At 49.9% G+C, this 24885-nt stretch overlaps 1 protein-coding gene across 7 annotated transcripts in view; it reads left to right on the top strand.

Annotated features, from left to right (window-relative positions):
- Nucleotides 1-2821, top strand: part of LOC133241591 (uncharacterized) — a 37133-nt gene extending 34312 nt beyond the window's left edge. For all 7 annotated transcript variants that reach the window (XM_061407321.1, XM_061407323.1, XM_061407326.1 and 4 more), the window contains one exon: nt 2517-2821. In XM_061407321.1, coding sequence (XP_061263305.1) covers nt 2517-2660 — 144 coding nt within the window. In that variant the 3' untranslated portion in view covers nt 2661-2821. The remainder of the gene's footprint in view (nt 1-2516) is intronic.
- The last annotated feature ends 22064 nt before the right edge of the window (nt 2822-24885 follow it).

Raw genomic sequence — 24885 nt, 5'->3', positions numbered from 1 at the left:
ACCCAGGATCAAACCCCAGTCTCCTACATTGCAGGCAGAATCTTTACCATCTGAGCCCCTGGGGAAAACCCTAAACCAGAAAGGAAGGCAAGCTTAGCCAGAATGGAAAACAAATGGAAATGTGTACGTCTCTCTGTGTTTCTTGACCACCATTGCAAAGAGCGCCCCTTACTCTGTCATGCACTGGCTTTGCCTACCAGCCTGTGGCTGGACTGAGGTTTGAACCAAACTCTCCCATCCCCACTTCTTCTGAGCCCTCAAGTTACCCCTCAGCCCCCCACCCCGAAAACTTCTCCATATGAAGCTTGAAGACATCACCCTTTTTCTGTAACTTTATTAAAACTTAGCTCTGTCTCTGCCCAAGTTCTCTCCCATCTAGACATCTCTGGAAGAGAAGGGGATGTGGGTTCACCTTTAGTCATCAACAGAGCTCATTATATTGCCCCCTAAAGAACAGAAGGATGCTCTCCCTAAAACAGACTCATCTCCCTTCAGAGAACAGCTGGTTTCCATGGGGCCAACGTTTAAAATAATAGCTTCTCCTGACAACCTAAATCTTGCTATAACAATGTTTGTGTGCCGTGATTTCCTCTTATTTCTTTAGGAGAATTTTTCCCCCTTAGAATCCATTTCCAGATGGGTATTTCTTGAGCCAGAAATATATGCACTGGTAAGGCTTTTGGAACTTATGACCAAGGTGCCCCTGAGAATAGCAAGCCTCTAGTCCTGTCAACGCCAGGGAGACAGTGTTTCACTGACGCTGTTCCTTCAGCATCAGTTCAGTTCAGTTCAGTTCAATTGCTCAGTCATGTCTGACTCTTTGCAACCCCATGGACTGCAGCACGCCAGGCCTCCCTGTCCGTCACCAACTCCCGGAGCCTACCCAAACTCATGTCCATTGAGTTGGTGATGCCATCCAGACATCTCATCCTCTGTCGTCCCCTTCTCTTCCTGCCCTCAATCTTTCCCAGCATCAGGGTCTTTTCAAATGAGTCAGCTCTTCGCATCAGGTGGCCAAAGTATTGGAGTTTCAGCCTCAACATCAGTCCTTCCAATGGGGTCCATCATTTTTAAAACTTTTTCCCAAGTGGGTAGATGAAAAATAACTGCTTTAATTTTGTTTCTTTAATGACTAATGACGGTGAGTCTTTGGCAGGTTTCCTAGTTGTCTGTAGTTTTCTCTTTTTCTTTTTTTAAATTGAAGAACAGTTGTGTTCATTTCTGCTATTCACCAAAGTGATTAAGTGATACACATGGATTCATTTTTTAATGTTCTATCCATTATGGTTTATCTCAGGATATTGAATATAGTTCCCTGTGCTATATACCTTCTTGTTTATCTTCTTTTATATTTTTGTAATCACTTATTCCAACCTTCTGGCCATTTTTTTCTGCTGGGGGCTTTGCTCTCTTTTGAATGAACAGACCTCATTTTGTGGACACCTCTGCCTGGTTTTGTTTGTTTGTTTACACAGGACATAGATGGGGCCTGTGGCTCATCCAGGGTGGCAGCTTATTGATGGAAAAAAAGTCAGAACACAGGGTCCCAGGCACCTGTGACCAGCTCTTTTCTCTGCCTGATGCCTGACCCTGAATGTGCTCCTTGTTTTTCTTTCCCCTTAACATTTTAGCAGTTTTTCTTGTCTTAACCAATAGTAGCAGATGGTTTCCAAGCCAAGCATGGTTCTATGGCAATAGAGTCAGCAAGCTTCCCCATGACTGAATCTGATAACTCATCTTCCCTCATTCCCACTTCCAACTGGACCGTGGGTATCTGAAAGCCTCCTTCTAAATCCCTTTGCCCTGCAGTAGTGTTCACCTCGCTGTTTAGGAGAATAAACGTGTTGTACTATGACGTATCTAAGAGCCTTAAGGAAAGTCAGTGAACATGTGAGGATGACGCCATCTGGCCTTGAGCAAGTGAACTGTCCTTCCGAGCCTCAGTGATGCCACCTGGCAAGTGGGTGTGGAGACGTTTACCTGCTCAATCCAGGGGTGACGTGACTTGGATAAGAAACACCACTATCTGCCACATGGGTGGCCAATGTCAGCGTAAAAGTAAGAGCAGAGCGAAAACCAGAGAAAGTCTTGGTGTGATGCCTCAGGCGGTGGATGAGATCTTCTTCACGTGGTCTGATTGCTTGGATTTTTTTTTTTTTTTTGCTTAGTTGTATTTTTTCTACAAAATAACGTGTGCCTTTTGCATAGTCTTAATATACACATCAAGTGTGTCATGCATTTTAGAGTGAATCCAAGAGTCAGCTGTGAGTCCTTGGTGTTCTTATTCCTTTTATCCTATAATTTTAAGCTACAAGCAGCGGGATGAGGGCCACGGAGCATCTTTAAAGGTTGGAATAGACTATACTTCCTGGGGGGCCAGGGGGCAATGACTGCCTGTGAAGTTCGCTCAGGGATTGGCATTTTGACCCCAGTTTGTTAGGATTTTGATCCAGGTTTCTCTCCCTCTCTCCCCTCTGACCCTCCCTCCTGCCTCACCCTCCTCCACCCCTGTGCAGGCGTCCACCTGTCCGTATTCCATGTACGGCGCGTGGGTAGGTGGCTCCATGCTGTGCTCGCTCTCCACCTTCAAGGACATGTGGGTCACCATAGAGGAATACAGGGAGATGGGCTTCTCCGTCGTCGGCAGGAGGACCCTCTGATTCGTGGCTGTCTGGACCACATCACCTGTCTCACCAGCTCCAGGCTGAACCTCAGCTTGACTGAACTGATCAGAGCTCACAACAAACTCAAATGTGGGCATGGCCTTTCCTCCCCCAGACTTCGATTAAAAGGGTCAATAAAGAATAGACAGCCTCTTTGAGCAAGGCTTGCAGCATTTTGGGAAATGCTCACAGGGCTCTCTCTGCATCAGAGCAGAGTAATGAGCGGAGGGGATCTCTGGCAACTGTGTATCTGTCAGTGTGGCTAAGCTGTGCTGAAGAAACAAACATCCCCCAAGACTCAGTGCCACAGAACAAAAGTCTGTTTCTCATCCGTGCTGCAAGTCCATTGAAGGTCCCAGGGACTCGCTCCTGCTTCACCCTCACCCCCGGAATCAGGCTGACAGCTGACACCATCTGGAACATTGTCTTGCCCTGTGAGTGCACATATGGGTGCCCTGGAGGAACTTTCCCTGGTGGCAAAGGTACACGCGGCACATCTATCCACAATTAATTGTCCAGAGCAAGTCACATGGCCCCAGACCACTATGGGGGCTGGGGAGGGCCCCCTGACATGAACTTGACCTCCAACATGGCAGGAACAACATGGATGCTCTGGTTCCTGAAAGCACAGTTAAGTTCATGAAAGCATATCCTTCATGTATTTATTCCTCACTTATTCCACATGCTGCTGCTGCTGCTGCTAAGTCACTTCAGTCGTGTCCGACTCTTGTGCGACCCCATAGACGGCAGCTCACCAGGCTCCCCCGTCCCTGGGATTCTCTAGGCAAGAGCACTGGGGTGGGTTGCCATGTCTTCCTCCAGGGAGGGATAAGACCTGCATCTCTTCTGTCTCCTGTGCTGGCAGGTGGGTTCTTTACCACTGGTGCCACCTGGAAAGCCAAGAATCATATACTTCTTACTTATGTTTGTTAATCCCATCTGTATAGTACCGCCAGTCTTTGCTCTGTGTATTGTCTTATGTTCTAGAGTGTAGGATTTTTATTCCTTTAAAACTGTGCACATAGTATGTATATGGTAAATTTAAATATCTATATTTAAAAAAAGAACATGCGAAAGCTATTGGTCATTGCTGAAGAGAGATATTACAGACTTTGCTTTTCAAGAAATAAGTCTGTGAGATTGGCTTATTTGAGCTGATTTCGTGGTGCAGGAGCCAAAGTTGAGAGAGAGGTTCACGAACTTGAGCAAGGTCATTTGACAGGGATGGATTTAAATAGGTAAAGAACCCCAAGTAGGGGCACTGGAGATCAGGGGCAGAGAATGAGGAAAGAAAGTCAGCACGAGCATCCGGAAGTAGTTCCCACCTAGAGGCCCAAGCCCCCCTGCATCCATTAGCAGCTGTGAAGAGATACCCAACACCTAAGGTAAGAGAAACCCAACTAAGACTGTAGGTGTTGCAAGAGGGCATCAGAGGGCAAACACACTGAAACCATACTCACAGAAAACTAGTCAGTCTAATCACACTAGGACCACAGCCTTGTCTAACTCAATGAAACTAAGCCATGCCCGTGGGGCAACCCAAGACGGGCGGGTCATGGTGGAGAAATTTGACAGAATGTGGTCCACTGGAGAAAGGAATGGCAAACCACTTCAGTATTCTTGCCTTGAGAACCCCATGAACAGTATGAAAAGGCAAAATGATAGGATACTGAAGGAGAAACTCCCCAGGTCAGTAGGTGCCCAATATGCTACTGGAGATCAGTGGGGAAATAACTCCAGAAAGAATGAAGGGATGGAGCCAAAGCAAAAACAATACCCAGCTGTGGATGTGACTGGTGATAGAAGCAAGGTCCGATGCTGTAAAGAGCAATACTGCATAGGAACCTGGAATGTCAGGTCCATGAATCAAGGCAAATTGGAAGTGGTCAAACAAGAGATGGCAAGAGTGAATGTCGACATTCTAGGAATCAGTGAACTGAAATGGACTGGAATGGGTGAATTTAACTCAGATGACCATTATATCTACTACTGCGGGCAGGAATCCCTTAGAAGAAATGGAGTAGCCATCATGGTCAACAAAAGAGTCCGAAATGCAGTACTTGGATGCAATCTCAAAAACGACAGAATGATCTCTGTTCATTTCCAAGGCAAACCATTCAATATCACAGTAATCCAAGTCTATGCCCCAACCAGTAACACTGAAGAAGCTGAAGTTGAACGGTTCTATGAAGACCTACAAGACCTTTTAGAACTAACACCCAAAAAAGATGTCCTTTTCATTATAGGGGACTGGAATGCAAAAGTAGGAAGTCAAGAAACACCTGGAGTAACAGGCAAATTTGGCCTTGGAATACAGAATGAAGCAGGGCAAAAACTAATAGAGTTTTGCCAAGAAAATGCACTGGTCATAACAAACACCCTCTTCCAACAACACAAGAGAAGACTCTATACATGGACATCACCAGATGGTCAACACTGAAATCAGACTGATTATATTCTTTGTAGCCAAAGATGGAGAAGCTCTATACAGTCAGCAAAAACAAGACCAGGAGCTGACTGTGGCTCAGACCATGAACTCCTTATTGCCCAATTCAGACTTAAATTGAAGAAAGTAGGGAAAACCACTAGACCATTCAGGTATGACCTAAATCAAATCCCTATCCCTTATGATTATACAGTGGAAGTGAGAAATAGATTTAAGGGCCTAGATCTGATAGATAGAGTGCCTGATGAACTATGGAATGACGTTCGTGACATTGTACAGGAGACAGGGATCAGGACCATCCCCATGGAAAAGAAATGCAAAAAAGCAAAATGGCTGTCTGGGGAGGCCTTACAAATAGCTGTGAAAAGAAGAGAAGTGAAAAGCAAAGGAGAAAAGGAAAGATATAAACATCTGAATGCAGAGTTCCAAAGAATAGCAAGAAGAGATAAGAAAGCCTTCTTCAGTGATCAATGCAAAGAAAGAGAGGAAAACAACAGAATGGGAAAGACTAGGGATCTCTTCAAGAAAATCAGAGATACCAAAGGAACATTTCATGCAAAGATGGGCTCAATAAAGGACAGAAATGGTATGGACCTAACAGAAGCAGAAGATACTAAGAAGAGATGGCAGGAATACACAGAAGAACTGTACAAAAAGATCTTCACGACCCAGATAATCACAATGGTGTGATCACTGACCTAGAGCCAGACATCCTGGGATGTGAAGTCAAGTGGGCCTTAGAAAGCATCACTACGAACAAAGCTAGTGGAGGTGATGGAATTCCAGTTGAGCTATTCCAAATCCTGAAAGATGATGCTGTGAAAGTGCTGCATTCAATATGCCAGCACATTTGGAAAACTCAGCAGTGGCCACAGGACTGGAAAAGGTCAGTTTTCATTCCAATTCCAAAGAAAGGCAATGCCAAAGAATGCTCAAACTACCCCACAATTGCACTCATCTCACATGCTAGTAAAGTAATGCTCAAAATTCTCCCAGCCAGGTTTCAGCAATATGTGAACCGTGAACTTCCTGATGTTCAAGCTGGTTTTAGAAAAGGCAGAGGAACCAGAGATCAAATTGCCAACATCCTCTGGATCATGGAAAAAGCAAGAGAGTTCCAGAAAAACATCTATTTCTGCTTAATTGACTATGCCAAAGCCTTTGACTGTGTGCATCACAATAAACTGTGGGAAATTCTGAAAGAGATGGGAATACCAGACCACCTGATCTGCCTCTTGAGAAATGTGTATGCAGGTAAGGAAGCAACAGTTAGAACTGGACATGGAACAACAGACTGGTTCCAAATAGGAAAAGGAGTTCGTCAAGGCTGTATATTGTCACCCTGTTTATTTAATTTATATGCAGAGTACATCATGAGAAACGCTGGACTGGAAGAAACACAAGCTGGAATCAAGATTTCCAGGAGAAATATCAATAACTCAGATATGCAGATGACACCACCCTTAATGGCAGAAAATGAAGAGGAACTAAAAAGCCTCTTGATGAAAGTGAAAGAGGAGAGTGAAAAAGTTGGCTTAAAGCTCAACATTCAGAAAACGAAGATCATGGCATCCGGTCCCATCACTTCGTGGGAAATAGATGGGGAAACAGTGGAAACAGTGTCAGACTTTATTTTTCTGGGCTCCAAAATCACTGCAGATGGTGACTGCAGCCATGAAATTAAAAGACGCTTACTCCTTGGAAGGAAAGTTATGACCAACCTAGATAGCATATTGAAAAGCAGAGACATTACTTTGCCAACAAAGGTTCGTCTAGTCAAGGCTATGGTTTTTCTAGTGGTCATGTATGGATGTGAGAGTTGGACTGTGAAGAAGGCTGAGCGCCGAAGAATTGATGCTTTTGAACTGTGGTGTTGGAGAAGACTCTTGAGAGTCCCTTAGACTGCAAGGAGATCCAACCAGTCCATTCTGAAGGAGATCAGCCCTGGGATTTCTTTGGAAGGAATGATGCTAAAGCTGAAACTCCAGTACTTTGGCCACCTCATGCGAAGAGTTGACTCATTGGAAAAGACTCTGATGCTGGGAGGGATTGGGGGCAGGAGGAGAAGGGGACGACAGAGGATGAGATGGCTGGATGGCATCGCTGACTCGATGGACATGAGTCTGAGTGAACTCTAGGAGTTGGTTATGGAGAGGGAGGCCTGGCATGCTGTGATTCACAGGGTCGCAAAGAGTCGGACATGACTGAGCAACTGATCTGATCTGATCTGATCTGCATCCTCCTCTCCCCCGGCCCCTGGCAACCCTTCACCTGCTCTCTGTCCCTATGGAGACGCCCTCATTCATTTCGTAAACGTGGAGGTGCACAGTACTGGCCTTCTCTATGTGGCTTCTTTCACGGGCTGTATCTCCAAGCTGCATCTGCGTTGCAGCCTGTGTCTGTAAATTCCTGCCTTTTTGTCGCTGAGTGAGTCCCAAGGTGTGGCTGGGCTGCATTTTGCTTTTCCTCATCCTTTGACTCTGACAACTTCCGTGTAGACACGTAAGCACTACCCCCTCCTCCCTCCCTCCTGCCTAGATTGGAGCTGACCTTGGGAGCCCTGGGTTGAGGGAGGCTGGGTCCTGGAATCCCAGCTCAGAGAAGAGGCACTGAGACTCTCAGATGATCAATAAACAGACTCATCTTGTGTTGGGTTAAGCTGCCAAGACCAAGGGTCATCTGTTGAAGCAGCTGGCGTTTCCCTAAACGGTATGTACGTGGAGGGCGCAAGTAGGGGCAGAGGTTTCATCCTTTGATGCCTGAAGCCAGCCAGCCCTCAGTTTTTCAGTTTAATGACATAATAAATCACACACCCTTTTTTGTTATAATTAAGTCTCAACTGAATCTTTCTTTATCTCTTGGGAGCCAAAAATAAGTGGGCATGATGCAATCTACAATAAACAATTAGAAAATAAGATTGAGAAAGGACAACAAATGCTGTAAAATACCTAGAGAAGAAAAGTAAATGAACAAGAAACGTATGAGACTTACATTAAGAAAACCATAAGCTTCTACTGACTTACTAAAGAAGACGCCAGTACAGGGAGGAAATAACATGCTCGAGGGTAAGAAACGATATATAAAATGTCAGTTCTCCCCAGTTCACCTAGAGATCAGTGCAACCTTAATCAAATCCCAGTGATATTTGAGTGGAATTTGACAAGATGATCCAAGTGTCATTCAGAAGAGAAAATACCAAGGACCGCCCCAACAGGCTCCCACTTGGGGAGTCCAGAGCCGCCCCCTTCACAACAGCCAGCAGCACACCCGGGCCATGGCCCAGCCACGCCTGAGTCTTGGTGCTTCTCAGAGAGCCACTGCCCAGCACCCTGGGATGTGGTCCTGGCTGGTCGAGGTCCCCAGGATACAGAGCACAGCATGTCAGGACAGGACTGATACATTCGTGGTGCAGCCCTTTCTCCCTCTGGGTCTTCCTTTGGGGTGGTTGGGATGAAGTTTACACCTACCCTCTCCTGCAAGTATGGGCATATGACCAGAGCCTGGCTGACCAGTCCCAGTGGAATGTCACCCAGGCCGGGTCAGTGAGACTCAATTCCAGGACATTAGCTGTTGGATAGCAGCTCCCATTGGGAGGGAGCTGCCGTCTTAGATAGAAGCCTAGAGCTGCCGACTGCAAGCTGCCATGATGGAGAGCCCGCATGAGAACCACGCCATTGCAGAACATCCTGGGGTGCGGAGAGGAGAAGGGAAGGGTGGACGAGGGAGAGAGAGAGAGAGAAAGGGAAACAGAGGAGATTCTGACGCCTCACAGCACGGCTTCAACCAACCAAGCCTGAAATCTATCACAGAGTCATCATTTGGGAAGCCAGTATATCTTAATTTTATTTAATCTAGTCTGTTGTTAAAGATGATTTTTCAGAACAGAAGAGGTCTGGGAACCAACCTTAGGTGTTGTGGATAAATATATAAAAATAAAATCCTTTTCCTTGTCAGTGTATTTGGGACGGGATTTTGCACTGGGATTTAGACTTGGATAATCTTTTCCATGGAGAAGGCAATGGTACCCCACTCCAGTACTCTTGCCTGGAAAATCCCATGGATGGAGGAGCCTGGTAGGCTGCAGTCCATGGGGTCGCTAAGAGTCGGACACGACTGAGCGACTTCACTTTCACTTTTCACTTTCATGCATTGGAGAAGGAAATGGCAACCCAATCCAGTGTTCTTGCCTGGAGAATCCCAGGGTCGGGGGAGCCTGGTGGGCTGACATCTATGGGGTCACACAAAGTTGGACACGACTGAAGTAACTTAGCAGCTTAGCAGCAGCAATCTTTTCCAAGGAGAAAAAGGTGATGACAGAGGATGAGATGGTTGGACATCACCAACCATCACCAACTCAATGGACCTGAGTTCGAGCAAGCTCCAGGAGATGGTGATGGACAGGGAAGCCTAGTGTGCTGCAATCCATGGGGTCACAGAGTCAGACGAGACTGAGCGACTGAACAACAACGATTTTTCCAAATACCTGGCTTTAGAACATACTTCCTCCTGGGGGTATATTATCTACTCACTCTCTTGTTTTCTCATTCACCCCAAAGCCTCTTTCTACCTGGAGTGGGGTGGGGAGGGCTGAAGTCAGGAGGTCCTCTAAAGTCTCTGTTCTTCCATCTGAGAAACGGGGTGTCACACAGCTGGCAGGTTTGGTGGGGTTTTATTTTCCTGGGGAAAGGGCCTTGGTGCCTGCTGGTAGGGCTTTCAGTCTTGACATCGTCACCGCCAGGGCTGTGAGCCCAGGCAGACTGTCTAGCAATGCCACCTGCAGTAGAAGGCCTCCGGCGGCTCTCTCTCCAGTCCCCACGCTTCAGCCTCCAGAACAGGTACAGGCTGTGGATATGGGAGCATCCTCACCCCCTAGTCTTTCCTCCCTCTGTTCTCATCATACAGCCAGCGATTATAGCAGGTGTCAAGCTGCATGCTCGGGATAGAGAAAAGCATTGACCTTGCTCTCCAAACTCCCCAAATAGCCAAAAGAGGCTTCCAGTGCAGGTTGGAGGGGAGGTGATGCTGGTGGGATGCTTAGAGAGAAGATTCCCATCTTGTGTTCCACGGGACAGAAGCAAAACCCTCCCTGCAGTTGTGAACAGAGGGCGTGTCTGACTGGAGAGGTGGAAAGTCCATTCAGGGAGGGTGAGCCAAGGGGAACTTATGGCTTCACACACAGAAATCCGGCTTGCCTGGGGAGTGTAGCTGTCCGCATTCAGCAAGTGATTTACATTAACTACTAGAGAATGAGTTTCTCCTATTAAATACACAACAATTAGTGATCCTAATAGTCCATTACGACTTAATTGGATGCTGAAAATGGCTTTGTTAAAAGCCAATTGAGAGATTGGGGTAAATAACTGTAAACTCAGCCCCCAGATGACTCTCCTGCCCCTGGAGAGTTTGGTCTCTGCCTTTGGCTGGATTCCCAATCTGAGCCCAAGGTGTCGCGTGCCCTGGGCAGCTCTTCGGAGCTCAGATTAGGGGGCTGTTTATGCTCCAGTCTGGACAACAGCAGCGAGGGAAGACGGTTCAGCTAGGGCTGTCCCGTCACTCCCAGGGCTTCCCGACTGGTGGTTATTTCAAGCGAGCCCTCCCAGCTCACTCAGGGTGACACTGTCACCCTGGGAGCCGTCCCTGGGCCAGCCCAGCCTGTATCTGTGCACTTGGTGCTGGATGCTCAGGGGTGAAGAGTCCAGGCTAGAGGTGACCCAAGGGTACTCCTTCTTGTTCTTTATTTTCATCCATCTGCCCAGCCAGTCAGCTCTTCATCCATCCATTCCCTTCATCCATCGCTCCCTCCCTCCCCTCCTCCATCTGTCCATCCATCCACTCCTTCAACCATCCATCCATCCATTTACCCACCCATCCATCCCTCCCTCACTCATTTGTTAAATACTGAGGTCACACCTCATAAGTGTACAAGTTTGCGGTGAAACACTCGGATTTGAAGTCTGGTTCAAACAAGCTGTATGACCTTATGCAAGTTACTAACTTTATAGCACAGTTTCTTCTGCTGTAAAGTGGAGAAGACAATAGAATTGCTGTGGATCCAAAGAACTGACCCATATAAGGGGTCTAGAAAACTGCCTTCTGGGTAAAAAGTGTTCAGTAAATTTTTTGAGCACTTGTTTTATTTTTTTCTGTCTTTTTTCAGCCTTTTTTTTTTTAACTGAAGTGAAATTCACATAAAGATTTGACAATTTTAAAGTATACAATTCAGTAACATTTGGTACATTAAAAATGTACAGTTACCACCCCTATTTAGTTCCAAAACATTTTCATCACCCCGAAAGAAAATCCTGGGCTCACTGAACAGCTGCTCCTCATTTCTTTCTCCCCCAGGTAATCACCAGTCCGTGTTCTGTCTCTATTTATGTAGCTCTTCTGGATATTTCACACAATGGAACCGTATGATATGTAGTCTTTGATGAATGAATTCTTTCACTGAGCATGATATTTTAAAGTTTGCTTATGATATAGCATTTATTAATAGTTTGTTATATTTTATTGCCAAAGAACATTCTATGTATGAATAAAACAATTTTTGAGGAATTACTTGGCAGTCCTGTGGTTAAGACTTTGCCCCTCAATGCAGGGGGCGTGGGTTTGATCCCTAGTCAGAGAGCTAAGATTCCCAAGATCCCACATGCCTCACGTTGAACACTTGTTTCATTATCGTTATTATTAAATATTCACCAAGAGTTACTGTAAACCAGATTTAAAGAGAGGTTTTAAAGAGAAGTCCAGAAAAAGTTCTGGAGTTCAAAGGTTTCACAGAGCTGGTAGCATGCTAAGGAATTATATAATACTCAAGTTTGCTCAGGCTTTGGAAGACAAGGAGCTTGACTTGGAAATGTGGTAGTTAAATGCTTTTGGAGAAACCTTTTTGCCGCTTTGAAATAAAGATAATACTGTGATCTTATTCTTATGTTTTATTTCTGTTCAAGTCATTGTTAAAACTCAGTGCTTTTTAAATGCAAATTATGACACTGCATTAAACTAAAAACTTCTCGATGAGAAGACTGGTTTAACATACTGGTATTCTTAATCACCAACATTTTAGTGAGCAAAGCAACTTGCTGTTTCTGTATCTCCATAAAGAGACAGACCCAGATGACCTTCCAGATGTCTTCTAACTCTGGACAAAGTTGGGGTGCATGTTATATTTTCCAGCACCAAAGCTCACTGATTTATAGAAAATGTTGAAATCTGTGACTAGGTGTCCCTTGAGAAAAAGCCATAATGTCAGGGGAAAATGGATAATTTAAAATTAAAAGCTAAGCTGTGGAGCAGTTGAACCCACTTGGTAAGTATTAAGTTTGCTCTCTGCGCCTCTCACCAGGTGGACCGACTGCCAGGCTCAGCAGTCAGGGACGGGGACAGGGCGGGATGGAGAGCTGGTCTACCTGGAGCAGGCTGCAGGCACAGGGCGCAGTGCGTCATCACAGTCAGCGTGACTTGCAGCCTCAGGCTCATAGCGCCATTTTGGCTCACCCTATGTGGGATGGAAGCCTGAACTTTGAAGGAAAAGTCTACATAATGCAAAGCAGACACCATTGGCTTCTCCTTTCACACAACTCCCTCCTTTCTGAAGGAGAATGGCATGATGGAGAAAGAGGAACTTCGAGGTCATGGCTAAGCTGTGACCTGTGACATCAGGCAGGTCACATGATCATCCTGAACTTCCCTTGACCCAGCACCATCCTTTCTGACCATCTGCTCAGTCTCTGTTTCTATCCTTATCTCTGTGTCTGCCTCATTCATCTCTTACACTGGGGAACGGAATGGCAGACCACTCCAGTGCTTTTGCCTCAAGAACCCTATGAACAGTATGCTGTGACATACTTAGACAGCATATTAGAAACCAGAGACATCACTTTACCAACAAAGGTCTGTCTAGTCAAACCTATGGTTTTCCCAGTGGTCAAGTATGGATGTGAGAGTTGGACCATGAAGAAGGCTGAGCACCAAGGAATTGATGCTTTTGAACTGTGGAGCTGGAGAAGACCCTTCAGAGTCCCTTGGATAGCAAGGACATCAAACCAGGCAATTCTAAAGGAAATCAACTCTGAATGTTCATTGGAAGGACTGTTGCTGAAACCAAAGCTCCAATAAACTGGCCCCCTGATGTGAAGAGCTGACTCATTGGAAAAGATCCTGATGCTAAGAAAGATTGAGGGCAGGAGGAGAAGGGGGTGACAGAGGATGAGATGATTGGATGGCATCACCGACTCAATGAACATGAGTTTAAGCAAGCTCTGGGAGATGGAAGGACAGGGAAGCCTGGTGTGCTGCGGTCCATGGGGTTGCAAAGAGCTGGACACAGCCTAGCGACTGAACAACAACCGCATCTCTGTCTCTATGAGCAGAGCTGTTACAAAAATGAGTAAGAAACGGCATACACAAATGATAAAGCTGTCTGTAAGCATAAGGCATTGGCATAAACCAGGCCTTCTCAAGCTGAAAGTGCATCACAATCCCCTGGAGGTCTTTCTGGTGACGGCCATTCTGGCAGGTGTGAGGTGATATCTCGTGGTTTCAATTTGCATTTCTCCGATACAAACTCTTCTCTGATGTTGAGCAACTTTCCATGTACCTGTTGGCCATCAGTATGTCTTCTTTGGGAAAATGTCTATTCAGGTCTTCTGCCTATTTTTTAATCGACTTTTTAAAATATTGAGCTCTATGAGCTGTGTGTATATTTTGAATATTAACCCCTTATCTGTCATATCATTTGCAAACGTTGTCTCCCATTCCATAGGCTGTCTTTTGAGTTGTCGAAGGGTTTCTTTGCTGTGCAAAAGATTTTCACTTTAATTAGGTCCCATTTGTGTTATTTTTGCTTTAATTTCTTTTGCCTTAGGATATGGGACCAAAAAGATATTGTTACATTTTATGTCAAAGACTGTCCTACCTATGTTTTCTAGGAGTTTTGTGGTTTTGGGTTTTATGTGTGCATGCACGCTAAGCTGCTTCAGTCGTGTCCAGCTCTTTGTGACCCCGTGGACTGTAGCCCGCCAGGCTCCTCTGTCCATGGGATTCTCCAGGCAAGGACACTGGGCTAGGTTGCCATGTCCTCCTCCAGGGGGTCTTGCAGATCCAGGGATGGAACCTGCGTCTCTTACCTCTGCTGCGTTGGCTAGCGCTTCTTCACCACTAGCGCCATCTGGCAAGCCCTTCACGTCTTCACTAGGCCTTTAATTCACTTTGAGTTGAGTTTTGAATATCGAAAAGGCCAAAAATAACAAATGTTGGAGTGGTGTGGAAATGGGGGAACCCCGTACACTGCTGGTAGGACTGTAAGTTGGTGCACCACTGTGGGAAATAGTATGAAGATTCTTCAAAAAACGAAAAATAGAACTGCCGTATGATCTCACGATTCCACTCCTGGGCATTTACTTGAAGAAAATGAAAACACCGATTTGGAAAGATACGTGACCCTCAATGTTCATAGCAGAATTATTTACAATAGCCAAGACCTGGAAGCAACCTAGGTGTCTGTCAACAGAAGAAGGGATATACAATGGAATGCTCCTTGGTTGTAAAAAGGAAAGAAATATTGCCATTTGCAACAGTGTGACTGGACCTAGAGAATATTGTGCTTAGTGAAATACGTCAAGGAAGACAAATGCTGTATGTTATCACTTATATGTGGAATCTAGAAAGTAAAATGAATGTATGTAACAAAACAAACACACGCACACATGCAGGGAACAAGCGAGTGGTCACATCTCTCCCCTCTCCTCCCATCCCCAGCCTCTCTCTTCCTGAGTAAACTTAGAGAAAATCTTTTTAAAAATTTTTTAATTTATTTATTTTAATTGGAGGCTAATTGCTTTACAAAATTGTAGTGTTTTTTGCCATACATCGACATGAATCAGCCATGGGTGTACATCGGTTCCCCATCCTCATTCCAAACATCTTTTCTGATCATAAGGCAGTAAGATTAGGTGTCAACTACAGGAGAAAGAAACTATTAAAAATTCCAACATATGGAGGCTAAACAACACATTTCTGAATAACCAACAAATCGCAGAAGAAATAAAAAAAGAAATAAAAATATGCATAGAAACAAATGAAAATGAAAACACAACAACCCAAAACCTATGGGACACTGTAAAAGCAGTGCTAAGGGGGAGGTTCATAGCAATACAGGCTTACCTCAGGAAACAAGAAAAAAGTCAAATAAATAACCTAACTCTACACCTACAGCAACTAGAAAAGGAAGAAATGAAGAACCTCAAGGTTAGTAGAAGGAAAGAAATCATGAAAATTAGGGCAGAAATAAACGCAAAAGAAACAAAAGAGACCATAGCAAAAATCAACAAATCTAAAAGCTGGTTCTTTGAGAAAATAAATGAAATAGACAAACCATTAGCCAGACTCATCAAGAAACAAAGGGAGAAAAATCAAATCAACAAAATTAGAAATCAAAATGGAGAGATCACAACAGACAACACAGAAATGCAAAGGATCTACTATCAGCAATATATGCCAATAGAATGGACAACTTGGAAGAAATGGACAAATCCTTAGAGAAATTCTTTTATCTGCCCTCATGGACATTTTATGCGGCCTTCTTTAGGAAGGTTGTGAGCAGGAGGGTGGGCGTCCAGGAGGGGGCACTCTGTGGAAAGATGCATAAACTCATTTCTCCAAAAACAAATACAAAACGATAACCCTGACTCTGCTCTCTTTAAGGCACAGACAAGTTCAGAAATCCAGACTCAATGATCATAGCCTCACGGTACTGCCTGCTTTGCTCTAGGAAAGATTTCGCTCTGATTCTGAACTCGTAAGAACTAGTGGAACTGTTGCACCTTAAAGCTACCGACCTGGGGTTTGTCTCCTACAGTAAATGGATGGGGAGCTGTATTGTCTGGGAAATAGAGAGAGATGCAGAGTGCAGAGCAGGGTGGTGAAGACCGCCCTCCATCTTAACCCTCCCTTAGCATCCTCCTGGTTGCACTTCCCACACTCCCTTGCAGTGTGTGGTGCAGCTGTGATGTGTGCGCGACCCATGGATACATCTCCATCCAGCTGAAAGTGCTCGTAAGGCAAAGGCTCTGCCACCACCGCTGGATGTCCTTGCAGGTGAGCACAGGTGTGTAGCTTTCCTGTTGGCAGCTTCCCAACCCAGGCGGTTTCTGGGAGTTTTCTGATGGCAACAGTGTGGCCTGACTCTAAAGCTCAAAGGATGTCGCAGCAGCAGCTTCCCAGCCAGGCAGGTAGCTTCCAGTGAGCAAGGAGCCACTTGCTTGGCCCAGTTATGTTTCCAGAGTCATTCCTGAGGCCACAGCTCAGAATCTGTTTCCTCAGCATCTCCTATGACCCCAGTGCCCTGATACCCCATGATGATCTCCTTTCGACTAAAATCAGCTGGAGGGCATCCTGTTCCCTGCAAGAGCCCCAGTACATACAACACGGGAGTGTGCTTTCTGGGGAGAAGGTCCATTGTTTTCCTCAGCTTCTCAGTGGGGCTATGACCCAAGGGAGGGTGGGAACATTCCCCGTTGGTGGTCTGCAGGACATGCCCCCGGGTCAGAGCAGATGCCCCAAAACATTGGCGGGGAGTCAAATCACCGTGAGCTTGGCATCTAAAGGACTGCTCTGAAAAGCACTACTAATTTGCATGCTGCCCATCTGGAGTTTCAGATCCTGGGTCTAATTAATATATTGCTCACCTGCAGCCATTTTCACTCTCAATTCCATTCAACAAATTCAATGGCTTGTTTAATAAACACTCACTGAGTAAGACATGAGACACAGATTTGATTCCTGGGTCGGGAAAATCCCCTGGAGGAGGGCATGGCAACCTGCTCCAGTACTCTTGCCTGGAAAATCCCATGGACAGCGGAGCCCGGTGGGCTACAGTCCACGGGGTCGTGTAAGAGTTGGACACGACTGCGTGACTGAGCCTGCGTGTGTGAGCTGCATTTCCCCAGATCCTTTGCTTGGAGCTGGGCAAATAGATTGTTGTTGCTTAGTTGCCAAGTTCTGTCCAACTCTTTGTGACCCCATGGACTGCAGCACGCCAGGCTTCCCTGTCCTTCATTATCTCTTGGAGTTTGCTCAAACTCATGGGTATTAACGTTGGTGATGCCATTCAACCATCTGTCTCATCCTCTGTCGTCCCCTTCTCCTCCTGCCTTAAATCTTTACTAGCATCACGGTCTTTTCTAATGAGTCAGTTCTTCACGTCAAGTGGCTAAAGTATTGGAGCTTCAGCTTCAGTCCTCCCAACAAATAGGGTTGATTTCCTTAAGGATCGACTGATTTGATTCCCTTGCAGGCCAAGGAACTCTCAAGAGTCTTCTCCAGCACCACAGTTCGAAAGCACCGATTCTTCGGATGCACTTGCCATACTTTCAGGGGACCTCCACCACCGTATAAGGAGGAGAAGCCCCAGAAAGCGAACCCTTGCCATTAGGGTCACAAGAAACAAGCACCCGCTGGCGAGAGAGCACCCAGGACAAGGCAACAGACACCCCGCGTCCTGCGAGCGCCTGCCGGGGGCGGACGGCGGACCGGCCACAGACCCTGCCCCTCCCACTGGGGGAGGAGTCTGTGTGTCATGTGACCAATGTGGGCCAATGAGCGGTGGGCAACCGCAAAGGGGACGCAGGCAGGAGCTTGAGCAGCACACGTGCAGCGGGCTTGCCCTTAGAAACGCTGCAGCCGCCACCTGGTAACTGCTGGACACACCTGGGACGATGGGCGATGCAAGGCCTAGGGACCCCCTAACTCCTGCTGACCACCAGCCCGTCAGCTGCCGACTGTCACCTGCAGAGGTGAACCACCTGACCGCCTCTGGCCGCAGACAGTGAGGAGTCGAGTCCAGCCCAAGTCACCGGGGCACTTGGGTGCGTGTGCTAAGTCGTTTCAGTTGTGTCCAATTCTTTGCGACCCCTGGACTGTAGCCCACCAGGCTTCTCTGCCCATGGACTTTCTACATGGCAAGAATACTGGAGTGGGTTGCCATGCCCTTTTCCAGGGGATCTTCCCAACCCAGGGATTGAACCTGGGTCTCCCTCATTGCAGGCAGATTCTTTACCGTCTGAGTCACCAGAGAAGCCCAGAATCTGAGTATTTTTCCAAAGACAGAGGCCACTCAGGAACATTTTCCCTTGAGGAGGGGCTGATTAGAACCAGGGCTTAGCCAGCTCCCTGAGAGACAGATTCATAAATGAGGCAGATTTCAAGAGAATTCACTGCAGGCACCAGCTCATAGTCCTCCCTGGCACCTCCCACCACTTCCTGCAAGATGGAAACCCCACCCTCCCCGCATGGAGCAGGGTGGGGGTGCTGTGTGTGGGAAGGAGGGATGCACAATTCATCCACCTTCTCCCTGGGGGACCAAGACCAGGGCGAAAACCAGCTCTCAAGGCGAGAAGGCCGGCCACCCAGAGTCGCTGTGAAGGGCACCGTGCCTGTGTTGGGGACCGAACCACGTCCCCTGCGGTCTCCCCCTCCTCGTCACCCCACGCACGCAGCCCCCCATCTCCTGGCCTGTGCATCAGTTCGAGGTGCTGACTCGCTCCCGGCTGGCTCACTGTCCGTCGCTGGCTGAGTTTCTGCCCAGCTCAGCAAGGCCCAGCAGCAGCAGCAGGACCTTGGGCTGGTGGAAATGCAGATTCCCAGCCGCCCCAACCCAGACTCGGGATGCCTGGGCAGCGGCCGGGCCTGGAGTTAGCAGCACCCAGGTCTCTGCCCAAGTCAGGGCCAGGCTGGGCTTCCCAGGGGGCTCAGTGGTAAAGAACCCGCCTGCCAACACAGGAGACTTGAGACGTGGGTTCGATCCCTGGGTTGGGCAGATCCCTTGGAGAAAGAAATGGTAACCCACTCCAATGTTCTTGCCTGGAGAATCCTATGGACAGAGGAGCCTGGCGTGCTACGGAGCCTGGGGTCATACAGGGTTGGACACGACTGAAGTGACTTGGCAGGCACACAGGGCCTGGGACGCCATTCAGAACTGACCAGCAGGTGTCGCCCTGACACCAGGCTGCAGGTTGGGCCGTCCAGCAGCTCTCGGCCAAGCTGCTGAAGATCCGTGGGCAATCACCTTTGACCAGGCCCTGACCAGGAGCAGGAGGGCGCGTGTGAGTGGGTGTATCCGTGTGTCTGTGCCTTTGGTGAGTGAAGTCGCTCAGTCGTTTCCGACTCTGCGATCCCGTGGACTGTAGCCTACCAGGCTCCTCCGTCCATGGGATTTTCCAGACAAGAGTACTGGAGTGGGTTGCCATGTCCTTCTCCAGGGGATCTTCCCAACCCAGGGGTTGAACCCAGGCCTCCCGCATTGCAGGCAGATGCTTTACCGTCTGAGCCACCAGGGACAAGGAGGGGTGAACTCCGCAAGTACGTCCCTGACAAACATCTCAAATCAGACCCGGAGTGGGAGGTGGGGCGCAGCTCTCTGGCCTTGCCCACCCAAGTGAATGCCAGTCACCCTGGGGGAGGCCTCGTGGGGACCCGCTTTCCCCGGGGGGCCGTGGCTGCCCCATCACAGCGAGGGTGCGGCCTGGCCGAGGAGGGCTCGGGGAGCCTGCAGCCTCGGTGAACGCCAGTCCCGGTCACCCTGGTGGGGCGGGGGCGCATTTCATTTGGCAGACTCCCTGAGCGCCCATCGGGCAGCAAGCACAGGCTCATTCAGAGCTGGAGAGACGCTGCCGCCCCTGAGCTGGGGCCCTGAGGGGCGTGAGGGAACCAGGAGCGAAGCCGCGCGGAGCCCCCTCCTGCCTCTGAGGCCCGGGTCCCTCCCGACACTGCCTGGCGCGGACACAGTGCCCCTCCCCAGTCGCTGGTCCTCCCCGCCAAGGTCGGGGTGCTGGGGCCATTCCCGGGCCCCCTATGTCTCTGGCTAGGACCCCCATCCATTACAGAGAGCGAGCCTGGCCAGGCTTCCCTTTCAGAACCACTTTCCCGGCAGGAGGATGGATGGGGGGCAGGGCCAAGGTGGTGGGGGTGGGGAGTCAGCATCCGGAGGAGAAGGCCTATGAGCCGGCGGGGGTGCGCGTCCTGGCTGGCGGAGCTGTCGAGCGTCTGGAGATCACAGGAAGCTCATCAGCGACTTGGACCAGCGCTGCTCCTGGAGTCTTCCCTGAAACATGGAGAGGGGCTGCTTATTTCACTGAAGAAGCTTGACCTAGTTCATTCTCTGGCAGGAAATTCCAAGGACAGAGACCCTTGGGAGGGAGGGTGAACACCTCCCACCGCCCCATCAAGGCATCTTCTTGCTGTGTCTGGCCCTGGCCCGACACTGCCCTAGGGAACCTGTCCCAGCCTCCGGTGGCTAGTTGATGAGGGTGGTGGGCAGGAGCCACGAGGAGGGCTCGTCCCTGCCCGGAAGGCGACCAGGGAACCATTTGAGGCCATCCAAGTGCAAGGCCTGGGCCACACCAGTGCCTGTGCTACCCCAGGGGTCTTAGCCCCCTTAATCAGTAGAAATCGACTAGAGCCAGACAAGAAACTCAGGCAAGGCTTTACTGGGGCCCTGTTGCAGCAGGGGGGTGCGGGAACAGAAACAGGTTCCCTTGGCCCCTCCCCCGAGGGGGCTGAGCTGCTTCCTGATACGAGGTGAGGATAGGGGCGTGTCGGGGAGCTGGCCAGAGGGTGGCTTGGTGGTCTGCCCGCCCTTTTGTGGTGCCGACTGCGGGGGCTTGCACGGCGCCCTGCTCTCGCTTCCAGCTCTTCAAAAGTGGCAGTTGGGCTTTGGGTCTCTTTGTGTCTTTTTGTCCAGAATTTGCCCCAATTGCACATAACTAACCCTGGTGGCTCAGATGGTAAAGAATCCACCTGCCAATGCAGGAGACGCGAGTTTGATCCCTGGGTTGAGTGGATCCCCTGGAGAAGGGAAGGACAACCCACTCCAGCATTCTTGCCTAGGAAAGCCCATGGACAGAGGAGCCTGGCAGGCTACCATTCCTGGCGTCGCAGAGTCAGACATGACTGAGCGACTGAACAAGCAAATGAAAAGCACATGCTAGTTATTTTTAGCCCCTCAGAGCTTCTCTGTGGGCTTCCCTGGGGGCTCAGACAGTAAAGAAACCGCCTGCAGTGTGGGAGACCTGGGTTCGATCCCTGGGTTGGGAAGATCCTCTGCAGGAGGGCACGGCAACCCTCTCTAGTATTCTTGCCTGGAGAATCCCCTTGGACAGAGGAGCTGGAGGGCTACGGTCCATGGGGTCACAGAGAGCCGGACACGACTGAGTGGCTAAGCACAGAGTTTCTTTGTACCGTGTTGCTCGAGGAGACATTTGTCCAGGCACAAACACTGCAGCGAAGGGTCCCCGGTCCCAGGCTGCTCACCTGGAGTGCAGATCCCGCCCGACCACTGTGTCGCGCGTCAGGTGCGGTCCACATAGAGCTGAATGCTGAGAGGACGTGAGAGTCCTAGCATCGTAGGCGGGAAGCAGAGCACTGGGCCCAGCCGTCCTGCATTTGACCTGTAGCTTCACACACTGGCAACCGGGTGTCTGGCATCCCAGCCCCTCTGGGGCTCAGTTCTCCCGTCTGCAGGCTAGGGACAATGTCAGGCCCCTGGAGACTCACAATCCAGCCTGTGACATGCCTGGAAGGGCGCCCCCACTAAGGGCTCCGTGCCTCCCAGAATCGAAGGGATGAGCCAGCAGAATCTCCAGGAACGAAAGAGGAAGCAGAGGCCCAGGAGAGGCGGCCGGGCGGCCGGGTGGACAGAGAGAGACGGCGGCTCAGAGGCCACGCTCGGCCCCGCTGCTGGGCAGCACGGCAGGGCCCGGACTGAGCTGCTGGACCCACGGCCTCACTGGTGACCTGGGAACCGCGGGAAGGCCCTGCAGAGCTGTTGGGAGTGGGAGTCACGTACGGAATGTGCGCCTGGCCCAGCGGTGACGCTGGGTCCCCAACATCACTCAGGCACTAAGGACATGGGCACAGACGCCCCAGCCCCTTCTCACGGTCCAGCAGCCGCAGGCAGCTCAGAGCCAGACGGTGCTGGGTGCTTCTGAGCAGCCACTCCGGGTCAGGGGTCCGCGGGGCTCTGAAAGCTGGGCGGGCGTCCAGCTGCTCCACTGACTGGGGAACAGGCTCACCTCCACCTGAGAGAGCTCAAGAACTTTCCAGATGGCTTGACGGCTTCCTTGGGCCCTCCAAGGGGACCTGCGGGCCATGGACTGAGCTTCATCCTAAAGGACCAGGGTTTTGTTACGGGAAGGGGCGTGCACACCCACCCCTGCAGTCTCCTTCCACTCGACAGGCTACAGGCAGAGCCCACCTGAGGCGCTGTGTGGGCCCACAGCCCTTGACCGAGCAGCTGGGTGTCTTGAGCAGGGCCCCACACACCCCGATCAGCTTAGGAAGCAACTTCGTGGCTGTTGGCTCAGGTGGCGATGTGGGGACAGGTGTTGGAGGTGAACAAGTGTAGAAATCACGGCAGACGGGTGGTCTCTGCGAGCTCACCCAGCTGGTCTGTGGACGAGGAGAGCCTGTGAGGAGCAGTGGAGCCTGAGGCTGCCCTCGAATCGGGTTTCCACCTCTCGGCGCTCCAGGTTCAGCTTGGATTCCCCTAACAGAGCCCTGCACGCAGCACACAGCTGAGCTCTGAGCTCACAACACCTGTGAAACAGCATCCCAGGGGCTCACCTCCCCTCCATGCAAGCCGGCATCCTCTGGCGGTCAGCACGGGGCTCTCTGTCCCCCTGCGCAGGTGGCCTCACTTTCTGCTCTGTGACCCTGTTCTCCAAACCAATGTAGTGATGCCTCTGATGGAGGGCTAGATTGGGAGAATAGATGGATTAGCTAGCTAGCTAGCTTGAGAGAGAGACAGATTGGATGGATGGAGGACTGGATGGATGGATGGGTGGGTAGGTGGGTGGATAGATGGGTGGGTGAATCGATGGATGGGTGGATGGATTGATAGATGGATGGATGGGTGGATGGATGGATGGATGGATGGATGGATAGGTGGGTTGGTGGGTGGGTGGATGAATGGAGGGTTGGATAGATGTATGGGTGAATAGATGGGTGGATGGGTGGATGGATGGATGGGTGGATAGGTGGGTGGGTGGATGATGGATAATGGATGGCTGGATAGATGGGTGGGTGGATGGATGGATTAGATAGAAAAATAGGAAGATAGAAAAATAGATAGGAAAATATTGATAGATTATAGATCGAAAGGCAGACAAGCAGATAGATTGACAGATGAGCAGGCAGGCATGCAGGCAAGCATCATGAAGATCACCCAGCCCCCTCAGTGCGGGCTGCCCCTCCCACCCCGGCCCCAGGGCCCCTCCTGTCTTTTCTGCAGACTCGGGATGTTCTCATCGCCTTTCCTCTGGTGCGAGGCTTCTCTGTATGGGTGTGACGATGAGGCCCGTGGTGGAAAGTAATACAGGGCAATTATCCTCACTAATGACGCCCTTTATCAAGCTCAGACTGAGAGGTCACAGTAAGAGGCTAAGCAGGAAGCCCTCTTCCAGGAAGCCTCTGTGGCTGCAGCCCGACCCAGAGTCCATGCTGACCACGGCCAGGGATGGACACCCCACTCCAGGCTCCCCGAGTCCTCGTGCCCTGGCTCTGCTGCTGGCCGGCTGTGTGTCTCGGGGCCAGTGGATCAACCTCTCTGACCCTCATTCCTCCCGGCACTGGCTGTGCTCCCCCGGTGTGCTGTCAGGAACCAAAGGAAGCAAGCGCTCTGCAAGTTGTGCTGCTGCTGTTACTGAGTCGCTTCAGTCATGTCCGACTGTGAACCCACGGACTGTGGGCCTCCAGGCTCCTCTGTCCACGGGATTCTCCAGGCAAGAATACTGGAGTGGGTTGCCATGCCCTCCTCCAGGGGATCTTCCCCATCCAGGGATAGAACCCCGGTCTCCTGAGTCTCCTGCATTGGCAGGCAACTTCTTTACCAATAGTGCAATTTGGCACATTAAGAGATATTGGTTATTACTGCTCTGCTGCGCTCTTCAGTGATGTCCCGAGACCAGTTGTAAGAACAGTGATGACGACAATAAGGTCTGATGCTGGTGGTGACAGTGACAACATGGCAACAACCCCGCTATCCCCCGATTGCCGATCGTACCGCGTCGGGGAGGTGCTCTGCCAAGCGCTTCCTGTGCGTGACTTCAGGTTATCCCCTGGGGAGGGAGTGACGTGGCCCCGTCTTTGGGATGGGAAAAGCAGATCTCCAGGAGGTGAATATGTAGATGACTGCGGGTCTCCAGACCCCGGCTCTAGAGGACACAGACCCTGGACAGTGTGGGGACAGTCTGGCTCTCTTGAGTTGGTCCCTCATTCAGATCCTTAGATCAGTGCGTTCTAGAAGTGACTCCCATGAGTCTTCCCATCCCAAGCCTTAGGATCTGCCTCTGAGAGGAGAGCAGAAAGGACTGGCCCAGTTGGGTCTGGAGTCTCCCCCAGAAGGGGGACCCCACTCAGGCCACCCGTCACAGCGCTGGGAGACTCCTAGCCTCGCAGGTCCATCCTGATGGGGCTTCCTCTGTTTCAAGGTGGAGGAGGGTGCAGTGCTGAGTGAGGTCACCGTGATTAATTGGTGAGCCCGGCTCGTCCTAGAACCGAAGAGGAAACGGGTCACTCTCAGAGGACCCAGGTGAAAGCGTGCACACGTCACCTCCGAGTCTGCACATGTCCCTAGCCAAGGGGAGAAACTCCTGGAAGGAGTCGAGAAGCAGGGGGCTTTGAGGGAATGTCGACCTAAAACCACAGGAGGGTGGCAGGTGGCAGGTGTGGGTACGAGTGGCATCACAGTCAGAATATTCTCTTTAGCTTCCTCTGTGCACA

The sequence above is a fragment of the Bos javanicus genome, chromosome 29 (genome assembly GCF_032452875.1).
Source record: "Bos javanicus breed banteng chromosome 29, ARS-OSU_banteng_1.0, whole genome shotgun sequence".
Lineage (NCBI taxonomy): Eukaryota > Metazoa > Chordata > Mammalia > Artiodactyla > Bovidae > Bos > Bos javanicus.
Note: the sequence above shows the minus strand (reverse complement) of the source record. Positions and strands in the feature narration are given on the sequence as shown.